The following is a 14,684-nucleotide window of genomic DNA, read 5'->3' as shown; positions in this document are numbered from 1 at the left end:
TAAGTTTTCACAGTTGCTAAAACCCCTCTATGTTCTTACTTCAAAAAGTATAACAGTTTTATGAAAATTAGAGCATGAGCAGATAAGACAGGAAGTGATTCGTATCCTGACTAGTGAACCCGTTCTGACTATTTTCGATCCCCTATTCCCTAATGAACTTCATACAGATGTGAGTGCCAATGGCCAAGTAGAGCGAGTTATGAGTACTCTAAAATCTATGCGGTTGAGACAAGTCAGGGGTCATGGCAGGATGCTCTTTGCAAGATTCAACTGGCTCTTAATTGTACTCCCAATAGAGTGACTAAGGTTAGCCCTTTAGAAATGCTTATTGGCAAGGAAGCAAGGCCATTTGGTCTCGTACCTATTGTCGAAAATGAAAATGTTGTTGATATTCACCAAGTTTGAGAAATGGCAAAGCAAAACATGGAAAAGAATGCATGTTATGATAAAGCTAGATTTAATAAATCTAAGGCTACTATTATAAGACACAAGGTCGGTGACTACGTATTGCTTAAAAACGAAGAGCGTCATCAGACAAAACTGGACCCTAAGTTTAGGGGACCATTTTTAGTGACCGAAATTTTAGAAGGAGATCGGTATAGACTTAAGGCGTTAAATAATAATAGGACATATAAATATTCTCACGAATTTTTGAGACGTATGCCAGAGAAGGGGATTGCCACAGAATTGGATGATGAGTGTGATGGAAGCCATGGAGCTTAATGATGAAGGTGGTGATGGAGATACCACAGATCAAGTCGGTGAGTGCTTGAAAAAATATAAAATTTTTAAAATGATCGGTGAATTGTTATTTGGCCGGCTTATGATCAAACTGCGAGCTATTTATGATGGCCGGTTTGCCCAGATAGAAGCTGTGGGCTAAATGAACACGCATTGACTGGCCAGTTTATCTTATGGATGACTGTGTGCTAGTTGATGACATGGTTTTTGTAAACTAATGATGAACATGATTGCTATATGGAAGAAAAATATGAATAATTGAAATTGTTAGAATTTAAGTTTGTGGCGATCCTGATCTCATGGCAAGAGTTGTATGAAGATAAGACATAAACGAATAAGAGAAACTTTGAAATAATTTTGTTTGATTTTGATTTAATAAGAAATAAAAAATTGTGAAATCATCTTGAACTTTATTTTTGTGTAGAACATAAGAGAATATATTTTGTAAACCTTTATATTGTACACTTACGAGGACGTGAGATAGGTCAGGAAGGCCGAGTCGCATATTGTTTTGGAAATTCAAATTATAACGATTATTTTTTGGTACACTCTTGTTTTACTTCTTATTGTTTCTCGGTTCATTCGTGCGAGACGGATACGCAATTCCGCAATAGTGTTCATCATAACTCACCACACTATGCGTGTGTATTCGAGGGTAAGGGAAATGAGAAGAAACGATCGTGAGTTCGAGCGGCAGACTAAAAAGTGGAGCTGGAGATCATGCCACGCGCCAGAAAACGCTTCGCCGAAAGTCTTTGATACTGGATCTTAGTCATATATTTTATGGGGTTGGAAACGCTTCCTTATACTTCTTACATACTTTCTGACGAGTATAGTATTGTTTACGTCAAAAGACGCAGTGTAGAGCAGAACTTTATCCAAAGGTCTTAATATCGTTCGATCGCACTTTACTCTGCTCTCATTCTCAGTCTCCATCTCTTCCCTAAGCTAAGATTCCAAGTGTACCAATAAACACCCACGCACGTCGCGCAACAACCCGAAATATATTTATTTTTAGGGCTTTCCTCATATTCAACGATCTAAACCTTCTCACTTCAAAAATGATAAAATATTTAAATATGTTAGCTTTATGATTTTATCTAATGTTAGATATTGTCAACATAAGTTAATTTGGTTACTCTGTTAATCATCATAGACATCATGTTAAGTTGAAATGCAAGAACTATGTCAAATATAAGTACACTAGCCGGCATACGTATTTTGACAAAACAAAAGTTTAATAAACTCTTAATTTGAACTTACTTCTTGTAAAACTTTGCCATGAATAGAAAGGTAATAAAAATGCAGTTTGAATGATACAAAACTTTTTTTAATCCATTCTGTAATTATTGAAAGTACGAATCTGTGTAAAATCTACTTTTTAAACTTTTTTCCTCGTCTTGAAATCTCAAAAATGTTGATGCAATAAGTTTCTTAAATCAAAATTAATAGTAACTCCAGAAAGAATTTTTCAAAAATCATTTTGCTTAAATTTTTTATGATTTTTTGAAGGAGACACATGTCGGAAAATATGTGTATGGAAAAGAGAAAAATTTGGATAAATGCGTATTTCTAAACATTTTCAAATAATCATAAAAAGTATAAGAAAAATGATATTTAAAAAATTCTTTTGGCAGTTACTATTAGTTTTGTTTTAAGAAGCTTTTTGCATAAAAAAAACTTTAAAAAAATAAGTTTGACTATTTCTAAAGTTTTCATGAAGTTATGACTATATTAAACTTTTGTTTTGTCAAAATACTTATGCTACTTAAAAAAAAGTTGTAATACAAAAACAAAAAAAATATAACAAAAACAGCATCATGACCTCAGGAAATGCACCACAATTTTATCAAATGAGCAATGTCCACAAATTTTCTCCAAATGCTTAGAGTTTTTCAATTTGGATGACTGAAGACCATAAAAGGCCACTTTATTGAATAGTTTATGTAGTCCCCGCATCACCTGTGTCAAAAACATATGAAGGAATTTGTGATATACTCAAGACTCACTATACTACCCCACCCCTCGTGTTTCGAGACGATGGCTGAGTGGTACGCTCGAGTAAAGCAATTGGCCCTCAATTGCAAGTTTGGCTAACAGTTGGAGGCATTTGTTCTCAAACAGTTTGTGATGAACCTACCTAGTATTATATTTGAACGAAAAACAATGATCACAAAAGCAATAATTGCAGAAAAGAAGACAGACGACAGATTAAATTATGTTAAGAAGTCAAGCAATCAGCATATAAAGCAAAACAACGATAACAGAAGCAGAGGTGCAAGCAGAAACAGCAAAGCAATCAGAGGCAAAAAGAAGCAAGCTCCATATGTTCATTGTGGGTGGAGAAATCACAGTACTGACGTTTGCAAATACAAAGATTTTAGTTGTCACGCCTGTGGTATCGAATTCCCACTCTGATGATTAAAGTTCCGAAAGTAATGGTTTTAATATTTCAATATTTAGTGGAAATTATTATTTACCAGTCGTTATTGATGGTTGCAGTTTGAACGTTACTTGTGACACAAGGGCACCATGTACCCTACTTAAAAATCATTTTACCAAAAGGAACTGATGAGAAAATCTTTAAGGAAATGGCGATCGAATCGAAATCTTTGGTGAGTAAGATGCAACAATAGAGTATCGAGGAATCAAAAAAAAATATTTGTTGTGATCACAAATAGAGCGAGTCCCTTTTACTTGGAAGAACATTCTAAATAGCTTTCACTTCCGAGATAGTTTAAGTTAATAATGTGGATATTAAAGAACAGCATTCTGTTATTACAAGCCAAATTAAAAATGAGTTTACAGAGATGTTTAGTCCTGGTTTCGGTTCTTACAAAAATAGTAAGGTTACATTAGAGCTTTAAGAAGGCGCCAAGCCAATATTTTTCAAGCCAAGAAAGCTACCTTTAACCTGGAAGGAAAATTACGCTTTTTAATTGAACAAGGAGGTTTGGAACAGGTTGATAGTTCTCTTGGTTTCCGTTTAAAACCCTAACGGCGACAAAAGAATTTGTGGCGACTTAAAAGTTACTTTAAATAAATCATTAGTTGATGTACGATGAACTTAAGTAATGCATACAATCAGTTAATGTTGGATGAAAAGTCTCAATTGATGTGGCCTTGGAGCACACATAGGTCTTTTAAAAATGAAATGTTTACCTTTCTTTATCGAAACCGCAACATCCATTTTTCAGAAAACCGTTTGAGTAAGTTGTATGAAGTAAAGGTGTTGTTGTTTACAAGAACACATTTCGAATTTAAAAGTAGTTCTGAGAAAGCTGAAATCAGCAGGCCTAAAATTAAATGAAGGAAAGTGTGAATTTTTTAAGTCCAAAACTCGCTACTTAGGATTTTCGATAGATTAAAAGGGTGGTTGAGTAAAAACAAAGACAGAATTGTCAGTATTTTGTTGGCACCAAATCCTAAAAACGTTTCTGAATTAAGAGCTTTCAACGGTATGGTAAATTATTATACCAAATTCATTAATAAATTTGAAAAATTATGAATCGATTGTATTGTCTACTTCGTAAGGATAAAAAATTTATATGGACATATATGCTCGTAGGATATCTTCTTTTAAAATATTTGCTCCGCCTGACATTTTTAATGTTTTACTTTCTGAAAGCTTTTGGCTTAATGATGGTTAAGTAATTAAATAATTTGTCCCAAATAAACCGAGAACAAATAACAGGCAATCCACTGTGTCAAAAAACTAAAATGTTTAATGTTGGCGTATCAAAATGTTAGGGGATTAAATATGAAGCTACCCAAGCTTTATGCTGACTCCTCTGTATTTACAGAAGATATTTTAGCTTTTACGGAAACTTTTCTGAAACCAGGGATATCCGACTCTGAAATTCTGGGTAATAAATTTAATACTTATAGGACCGATCGCCACTCACTTAGGGGGGGCGGTGTCCTGATTGCCGTTACCTCTAGCCTAACATCTGAAAGAATTCTCATTCATATACCCAATGAAATTGAATTTCTAAGTATAAAAGTTTCTTTGCAACCATTATCTGTTTTTGTTACATGTTCCTATATTCCACCTGGCTCTGACCTTGAAATTTATGAGCACCATCTGTCTGCAATAAAATCAGTGTTATTCCTTCTTTCTAACAGAGACCTTTTGATTGTTTTAGGTGACTTTAACCTACCTGATATTTCTTGGTGTTCTCCTACTGACTCATTTGTCGCTATGCCGTTATCCGCCCATGATTTTGTGGATGGCCTTTTAGAATTATCGTTACAGCAAGTAAGCTTTACAAAAAATTCCTTAAGTAGAAAATTAGATCTTGTGTTTATTTCAGAACCGTCTGAATCACAGTATGTAGAATTGACGCTCTTGTTGTACCTGAAGATCCATATCATCCTACTATGGAACTGACAATTTGCCTCCCCTGCTCTGATACCCTCTCTCCTTGAGTTTTTCCAACTAAAATGAGATGTTTTCGTAAATGTAACTATAATAAACTTAACGATATGATTTCTCATTATAATTGGACAGACTTGTCCAATTGAACAGACATTGAAAGTGCCACTGAACTATTCTATACAGTCTTAAATACGTTTTTTAATGAATGCCTACCTGATGGGTTTCTTTCAAACCTAAACAGACCTCCTTGGTTTACCAATGCGCTTTAAAGACTTAAAAACTTTAAATCTAACACTTATAAAATGTATAAAAAATCGGGTAGACCAGCAGATTTTTCGAAATATGTTGTGGCTCGAACAGATTTTAATGTTCTCAACAGTCATTGCTACTCTATGTGTCTAGTCGATGTAAATTTGAATTTTCAAACGATCCGAAACAGTTTTACAATTTTGTTAAGGCCAAGGAAAAATTGTATCTTCTCCCCTGTAATCACCGAAAGCTCTCTCGTAAGAGATTTAGCAACAACAACGCCAATATTTTCTCCCGGTCCAGATGGACTTCCTGGTTGTGTGCTTAAGTTTTGTGCGTCAACCATTTCTAAACCGATTCTTAAACTTTTTAATTTGTCTATTTCATCATCAGTTTTTCCTTCTATTTGGAAGGACTCTTTTATTATTCCACTCCATAAAAAAGGTGCGAAGGCAGATGCCCAAAATTATAGAGGTATTTCTAAATTGTCGGCAATTCCTAAAGCATTTGAACGTATTATCTCTTCTCATTTGCAACATTTATGTTCCTCCCTTATATCACCGTGCCAGCATCGTTTTGTTAAGCCAAGATCGACCACCACCAACCTTCTTGAATTGTCATCTAATGTAATAAATGGGTTTAAGAAAAAAATGCAGACTGACATTGTATATACAGATTTTAGTAAGGTCTTTGACTCCGTTAACCACTCACTTCTTTTATTTAAATTAGATCAGCTTGGGTTTCCTGGTAATCTATTATCTTGGATTTCAAGTTACTTGAATGGTAGGACTCAGAGGGTTATATTCAAGAATGCTATTTCAAAATTAATCTACGTGACATCTGGAGTGCCTCAGAGTAGTCATTTGGGTCCTTTGCTGTTTACTTTGTTTATTAACGATCTTCCCTCAATCATAACACATTCTCGTGTACTAATGTATGCTGATGATGTTAAGCTTTGTTTATCATATAATGATATAGCGTCGGGATTTGACTTGCAGTCGGGATTTGACTTGTTGTCATGGATGGTGTGAGTACAACCTTTTAAATTTGAACTGCCTAAAATGCAACGTTATGACTTTTTATAGGGGTACTCCTACGTTAATCAGTTACTTTCTTAAAAATACGCCACTTGACCGTATTTATTCAGTTAACGATTTAGGTGTTCTTCTGGACCCTAAACTTAAATTTGACTGCCACATTATGTCCACTGTTAACAAAGCCATGAGTGTTCTTGGGTTTATAAAGCGTTGGTCAAAAGAATTTGATGACCCTAATACGACCAAATTATTATTTACCTCCCTTGTCCGTCCTATTTTGGAATATTGTTTGTCGGTTTGGAGTCCACAATATCAAGTGCACATCGACCGTATTGAGTCGGTACAAATTTCTTTTATTTGCCCTGCGTAGTTTGAACTGGGATCAAAACGTAAGGCTTTCTTCCTACGAGAGTAGATTACAATTGCTTAATTTACCTACACTTGTAAATCGTAGAACAATGCTTGGTACTATTTTTATACAAAATCTTACAAGAGGTGACATTGATTCTGCAAAACTTTTAAACCGCCTAACATTCAACGTTCCCGTTAGACTAACACGAAATTATTATCCTCTAAATTTGCCACGATGTACATCAAATTTTTGTCTGCACGAGCCCTTTCGCGTTCTATGTAATAACTATAATAAACTTTATCATTTAATTTGCATTTCAACATCTATCCCGGTATTAAAAACTAATATTTTAACTCATTTGCTTAATTCTTAGTCATGCTTTATATTTTCATTTGTGTTCCGTCTCTATTTGTTTTATGTATGTATCTTCCTCGCGAACTCGCATTTTTTGCCCAAATTGATAAAAGGGCCCCGCGCGTAACAAGCACGTGCTTGGTGTCGTTGGGCCACTTGTTTGTACTGTTCGAAGTGCATCAACGTCCATATATCACTATAAGGTTTGCCCTTAATGGCATCTGCGCGCATACAAAGATGGGCTCTAATTTTGTCAGGTTTTCAATGTGAGATTGAATATATCAAAGGTACATTAAACATTGCTGATGGCCTGTCTCGAATTCCTCAGTGGAAAACATCTAAAGTTATTAAAGAATATAACTATCTGATTTTGTACAGTCCAATTGTGCATTTAAATTGCATTTCAAAAGTGTTGCTCGAGAAACGAGACATGACACAATTTGGTCAAAAGTGTGCGAAGCCATTAAGAATGTAGTGATCTTTTTTTAGAGTTTAAAAGACAAAGAATTTTTATATTATGTTAACGCAACGAAAGATTCGAAAAGGGTCAGAAAGTTATGGTTAGAGACTATAAAAATCCTAACAAGGCAAATTGGACTCAGGCTACTGTAGAGCAACAACTAGGCCTCAATCTTATTGTTGTATCTTAACTCTCGGAAATCTATAAATAGACAGACAGACTTCACCAAATATTGTTCAACTCGGCGTCTTTAACTCAGTGTGTAGAATTTACGGTGATCTATAATATCATTAATGATAATAGTTTAATAACCTTAATTAATTTTACCAATCTAATTTTTTAAATCAAACAAATAATTTGAAGAATAATAATTTTATTATTCATAAATAAAACAAAATTTAAAAAACAAAAAAAAAGCGCATGGTAAGATGAGATCAGAAGTATATCGAAAATAAATTGATGTTATCATTTATAGGGGTGCGTTTGGCTTAAATATGCATTGCTAGAGCAGCATGAAAATATCTTAAATATGGATTAACGGAACCTATCTTTGTTAACTGTAGAGGGGGCGGGATTTGATTTATTTCATGAGAGAAAACTGGATTGACTATTGATATATTAAAAAGTGATGTGATAACCTATACTACTTTACTAGTTGGAGACCATAAAATAATTAATTTTATTAAGTTTTGCGATGGACAATCAATGTATTGAATTAAATTACATATTTTTTATTATATGAATTAAAAAAACGTAGGCAATTATTAATGTCACCGGCTCTCATTTTCGAGTTAACGGGTCTTTGCTGAATTGTTCTTATCGCGCTCTTTTGTTTTCTTTTCTCTGCGTTTTGTAAAGCCACAGAGCTGTTTGTTGGCACTCCAGTTAAGCTTCCTCTGCGGCCTCACCTTTAAAGGTCGGATTATTCTAAGGCAATCATGTCTCTGTATGCAGCACTAACAGTAAATGACATGGGGCATTATAGTGTCAAAAACCTCTCATAATGGTATTGACATCACCAAATTTAATATTAAACAGATAAACGACTACACTTCATTTAAAATACTTGTTCCGGATAGGCTGTTCTCCAAATTTCTTTGCCCCAATTTTTGGCCTGCTGGTATAATTTTCCACGAGTATATAAATAAAAAACTCCCTTTCCATGACTTTGTTGTCGTCGCCCAGCTCTGATCTAAATTCAAAAAAATAAATTTCCGAATTCACTATTAGAATGTTCTGGGGATTCTTAGCAAACTCTCTACGCTAAACAGTTCAATTTATGAAGCCAGTGTTATCTTACTGGCATAACCCATCCGTGAGATTTTGTCTAATAAACTTTTTGTTTATCAGAGGGATCGTCAGATCCGTCGAGGTGGAGGCGTTCTTACTGTAGTCAAATCCAAGTTAATCTGAATTTGTTGATATTTCTGTATCATCAAATATTGAATTTATCTCCGTAAAATTATCTTTTCCAAAAAGTAACGAGGTGGCGGCGTTCTTACTGCAGTCAAATTCAATGTATCTTCTGAATTTGTTGATATTTCTGAATCATCAAATATTGAATTTATTTCCGTAAAATTATCTTTTCCAAAAAGTAACATTTTTCTAACACGCTCATTTATGTTCTCTTTCTCTAAATTTAACGAGTATCTATTGAACCTGTCGACCATACATTCTATCTCCTTGTTGCTTGCTGAAAATGTGCTTTGTAACTTTAATCTTCCCAATATTTCTTGGTTGGAGAGTAAGGACTCATTGGCAATGATTCCTAGGATGCAATATGATTATATTGATGGTCTTAAACTATGCTGGCAGCAAGTTAACAGGATTTCCAATCATATTGGTCGTCTTCTTGACTTAATCTTTATTTTTAATAGTAGCAATGCTGAAGTTATTATTAGTATTTAGACACGATCTTCATCTGTTATCTCCTACCCTTTAGCTGTGTATTAATGGATTTCTTAATAATCCTATGACTGCCATAAATGTGAACGGTTCAAAATATCCGGCCTACAGACAGACTTCACCAAATATAGTTCAACTAAGGACAAGTTTGTCCAGTACAATTCTGACTGTTTCAAAAATTACCTGTGTCATGTAAGCGGGATTTTAAAAGTAATACTAAGCTCTTTTTTCTTCCGTAAATTCTAAACGGAAATCTAACTGCTTTCTTCCTTCCTTTTTTCTCAATAAAAATGTAGCATCTGCTGATAATGATTTTTCTAACTTATTCGCAGAAGTTTTTCAATCGGTATATACGAATGCAATAATGTAATTAATAAAGATTATCCATACCCACTACCCCATTTGAACTCTATCTTCAAACTAGGGATAAATGTATCTGATGTTCTTGAGAGTCTTAATACTCGCAAGCTCTCATTTTTACCGGGTCCTGACAGAATGTACTCAGGAATTGTTCAATCTATTTCGACTTCCCTTAACATTAATATTTAATCTGTCCCTAAGTCAATATAGATTTCCATCCAAATGAAAGGAATACTTTACTATTCCGTTATTTAAAAAGGGAACAATATCTTAATATCGATATTTTAAATTATCATGGTTTTGCTAGACTCAGTCTATTCCTAAACTTATCTTTAGGTTCTAGAGGTTTTCCAACACATCATCAAATTGATGTGATTTATATTGATTTCTGTAAAGTTTTTGATTCATAGGCACCTTATATATATAAACCTAATAGAGTGGATACTTTCCTACGATTTGATTGATGGTTTGTTTAAATAATAAAATCTCCAAAATAATTAATGTTACTTATGGAGTGCCACAGGGTAGCCCCCTGGGACCTTTACTTTTTTACTTAATGATGATTGATCTACCTTATGTCATAAAATCGTCAACTGTTTTAATGTATGCAGACAATGTCAAGCTATGCTTACTTTATTCATGTAATAACCTTCAATTAGATTTTTGATTGTTTGTATACGTGGGGTATTTTTCAGTTCATGTTTTAAACAGCATATATAGCTAACAAAACCAGAAGTATCCTGGCATTTATGTAGCGTTGGTCAAGGGAGTTTGATGATCCATTCACAACATAGCTTTTGTATGTTTCTCTTGTTTGTCCGTCTATGGAATATTGCTCGTGTATATTGTCATCTCAAATAAGCTGTTACCAAATTATGCTGAGTCAGTTCAAAAACAATTCCTTTTATTTGCTTTGACAGGCTTAAACTTTACAAAGGTAGTTGATTGCCCTCTTATCATGCGAGGTTGCGCTTGCTTGCAACACTCAACCATCGTAAAAAGTATCATGTTTTTCCATAAATTTATTAATGGTCATGTCGACTCTCCCTTCCTTCTTAATTCCCTCTACTGTAATGTACCCTGTAGAACCATTCGTCGTTTTCGTCCGTTGTCCCTGCCAATTTGTAGATCCAATTACGTCCTTCGTGATCCTTTTCCTTGTGAAGATTATAATGACCTTTGTCACGTCTTACTGTTTAATAACCCTAATGCAACTGATTACCAATAATTTGTAAATTTCTATGTTACTAACCATTCTATGTGAGCATTTATTTTAAACTGTCTATTGGTATATAATCCTTTTCCATGTCCGCGATTTCGTTTATTTACTCAAAACGGTTTAGGGACCACTTGTTTGTACTATCCATAGCGCATCAGAGTCCATGAATATGAAGATACCATTTTAGGGGCGAAAGCTCTTACTGTTAAGACCACCAGCCCAGAAGTTGTAGCCGATGTAGCCACTCGTTTGTACTGACCATAGTACACCAAGAGTATAAAGATTCAAAGCTCTCACTGTTAAGAGCACCAACCCAAAAGCCGATGTAGATAAGGAAGGGAGCGGAAGACCGGATTAAATTTATACGCCCAGACCACGAGAGAGCGCTGAAAGCTCATCCATGGGCTTGATGCAGTATAACATATTGTCACCGCAACGAACATACACAAGGCCTCTGCGGGATAATACGACTGACATACCGGCCATACCGGGCAACGAGCTAAAACACTCATTCGACATGCTTTTGGACCCTGCAAAACGCAGTATTAAAGCAAAAGGAGACTATTTTGAATAAAATAAATTAATTTCGCCGAAAAAACTTTTTGTTCTGTCTTTTTTTTAAAAGTCCTGTTTACTTTGGAACTCACCTTGTATAGAGAGCGGCTTGTCAGTCGAACCCTATCAGCTGTGAACTAAGTTGTTGTTTAGACGGTAGGCCTCGAATATCAGATACCCGTAACTCAGCTTGACGGAGTAAAATGAAGATGAAGATATATAAGCAGCAAAGGACTATTGTAAGGCGCCACCTACCGGCTATTTCAGTAGATGTTATGTGAGCGTTAGACAGATATAAGCCTTTAAGGCTTTAGAATGGGCGTGCAAACATTTTTGTAGGTCAAAGAAAGGCTTTAATGAGACAAATACATTTTACACACCACCACAGTTTTGGGAGGTTTGAGGGCGTAAGAGTGGGTGTGAAGGATTTTTTTTGGATCAATCGATTGGTATTGATGAGATAAATACATTTCAGTGAGCATGTATTTTAAACTGTATATTGGTATATTAGATGATATAGTTTACTATATTCATTGCAAAGTACTCTAAAACGTTCATGCATTTATAATGATTTGATTCTAGCGGAATATAGTTTCTAGTGAATATATTTGGCACACTAACTGCAGTCGACCCAGTAACTCGGAACTCTCCCCATCACCATAAATAAGATTTCTAATATACGTAAGCATAGTTCAAAGGTTGGCTAATGATTGTAAGCTAATAGAAAGCAGTCTTCTAGAGTAGGATGGTAGTATTAGGCTTGTATCCCACTCCCCGTAAGGCAAATATTGAGAAGATTTTTTGCACAGACTCTATCCGGTCTATATGCACCCCATACTATAGGCTCCCAGCAGGAGAGCAATACTCAAGAATTGGTCGGACTAATGAAATAAATAAAACCTTTGTTATCATCGAATTCCTTCAACCACATTTTGATAAATACAAGCACGTTTCTGTCTTTGTTTACTATGGTAGTAATGTGATCAGAAAAACGATAGGCAAGTTTGTATACCCTTTGTAGTTTGTATACCCTTGCAGTTATAAGAAATAATCAACTTTAGTAAATAATTTTTTCATATTATTTTCCCACTAATTTTCGAATTGTTCCTATGACAGCTATATGATTTTGATAAAATTTAATTCAAAATTCAGAACTAATTAAAAATTGTTATTTCCAAGCTGAGAAGGTTATATGTTAAAAAGCACCAAAGCTTTAATTTGTTATATATTATTTTCCCACCAATTTTCAGATCGTTTCTATGACAGCTATATGATATAGTCTTCCGTTTTTGATCAAATTTAATTCGAAATTCAAAAATAATTTTAAAATGTTATTTTTAAATGTTATGTTAAAAAACACCGAAAATATAATTTTTTCATAATATTTAACCATTAATTTTCCGATCGTTACTTTGGCAGCTATATGATATAGCCGTCCGATTTTAATAAAATGTAATGCGAAATTCAGAACTAATTAAAAAATGTTGTTTCTAAGTTCAGAAGGTTATATGTTAAAAAACACCGGAGATATAATTTTTTCATATTAGCCATAGCCATGTCCATCTGTCCGTTCGTTTGTCTGTCTGTCCGTCCGTTTCTACGCAAACTAGTCTCTAGTTTTAAAGCTATCAAGCTGAAACTTTCCCACAAGCATTCTTTTCTTTGCAGGTAGTATATGTGTCGAATCCAGCCGGATCGGAATACTAAATCTTATAGCTCCAATCGGAATAATAGAAACAACAAATTATAAAAATATATATCTTTGCTGTTTTATAACATGTAACCTCCTACACTTGGAAATAACATTTTTTAATTTGTTTTGAACTACGAATTAAATTTTATCAAAATCGGACGACCATATTAAATAGCTTCCATAGGAAAGATGCGAAAATGGGTGGAAAAATAATTTGAAACAAATTATAGATTCGGTGTGTTAACATATTATTCTAAATTATAGAGAAAACATGTTTTTTTATTTTTCCTCTTATTTTTAAATTTGATACCATGTATCGAAATTATTTATTAGTACACTTAAACTACTTATACCAACATCGTAAGGGGTCCGCTATACTGTTTTACAGCTTTTAAACCACTTTGTTTTCAAATAGTACATAATTGAAACAGAACTAGAAAGCTTGAACTAGTGAAATAGTTAGCAACAAGAAAGAGATACTAACTGGTCCAAACCCATCCATCATAAACTGGAATCAGAAATTAAATTAGGATGTTCGATATTATTAAAAGTAGTGCAAGCCTACCAGTCGCGTTCCGAAGTTGGGATTCATATAGTACCCAAATTGGGGTACGGCGGCCAACACAGTTGGTATGTTAAATGGTCGGCTAACCGCGAAAAACCACGATTTGCATTATTTGGATTTAAACTAAATGGAGAAATTATCACAAATAATTAATCAAACTTAAAAAATCGTTTGAGTTTCTAATCATAGTCATATGATAATTTAAATTTTGATTTTAGTAAAAATCAGTATGGGCGGCAGTCCACGTTCTATCGAAGCGCACCAGGAGAGTGTGCCACTACTCTATACATGTACATATATGTACACAAAGATGGTCACGATCGATACATCAATTGAAAGGTATTGCAAAAACTAAAATAAGTGCACACCAAGATATTGTATATTCTGTTTTTCAGTTTGTTTTAAAATTATGTTTAGGATCGCAGAAATTTTAGACGATGTCAAACAGCTCAATATAATTTACAATTGTTCTCCCACATTTGGAAAAACTCGCTGGTTTGGCGGGAAAACAGCTTTAAATTGCTAAAATTCATACACCCGTAACATGCGAACTACTAAACTACATTTACATACACATTTTCTTCATTTGTTCTCCAATATGCTTGGTTTTTAGCTGTACGATTTTGATAAAGCGTACCGAATGTAAAAAATGTATTTGAACTTTTATTTGTTTTAAGTTTCTTATGTGGATCTATTAATTACAATTTGAAGGATTCTAAAACCTTAAAATGAATGGATAGCAAAAAAAAAAAGTTTAACGCTGGGGCAGCGTTATTGGTTCTGAACTAGCCAGGAAGGGTGAGCCAGTTGTATGGT

General features: G+C 34.2%; 1 protein-coding gene across 2 annotated transcripts in view; it reads left to right on the top strand.

The window, feature by feature from the left end:
• Nucleotides 1-14,684, top strand: part of LOC108022040 (tiggrin) — a 157,399-nt gene that overhangs the window by 83,227 nt on the left and 59,488 nt on the right. Inside the window, exons 4-5 of one of the 2 annotated variants that reach the window (XM_050889987.1) lie at nt 4,887-4,999; nt 5,055-5,191. The exons of the other annotated variant lie outside the window; for it this stretch is intronic. Of the exons in view, the coding sequence (XP_050745944.1) occupies nt 4,887-4,982 (96 nt within the window). The 3' untranslated portion in view covers nt 4,983-4,999; nt 5,055-5,191. Of the gene's footprint in view, nt 1-4,886; nt 5,000-5,054; nt 5,192-14,684 lie in introns of those variants that run through there. 2 annotated transcript variants of the gene reach the window in all.

This window comes from Drosophila biarmipes, unplaced genomic scaffold, assembly GCF_025231255.1.
Source record: "Drosophila biarmipes strain raj3 unplaced genomic scaffold, RU_DBia_V1.1 ptg000009l, whole genome shotgun sequence".
NCBI classification, from domain to species: domain Eukaryota; kingdom Metazoa; phylum Arthropoda; class Insecta; order Diptera; family Drosophilidae; genus Drosophila; species Drosophila biarmipes.
The sequence above is the reverse complement of the archived record's forward strand: the minus strand, read 5'-3'. Positions and strand labels throughout refer to the sequence as shown.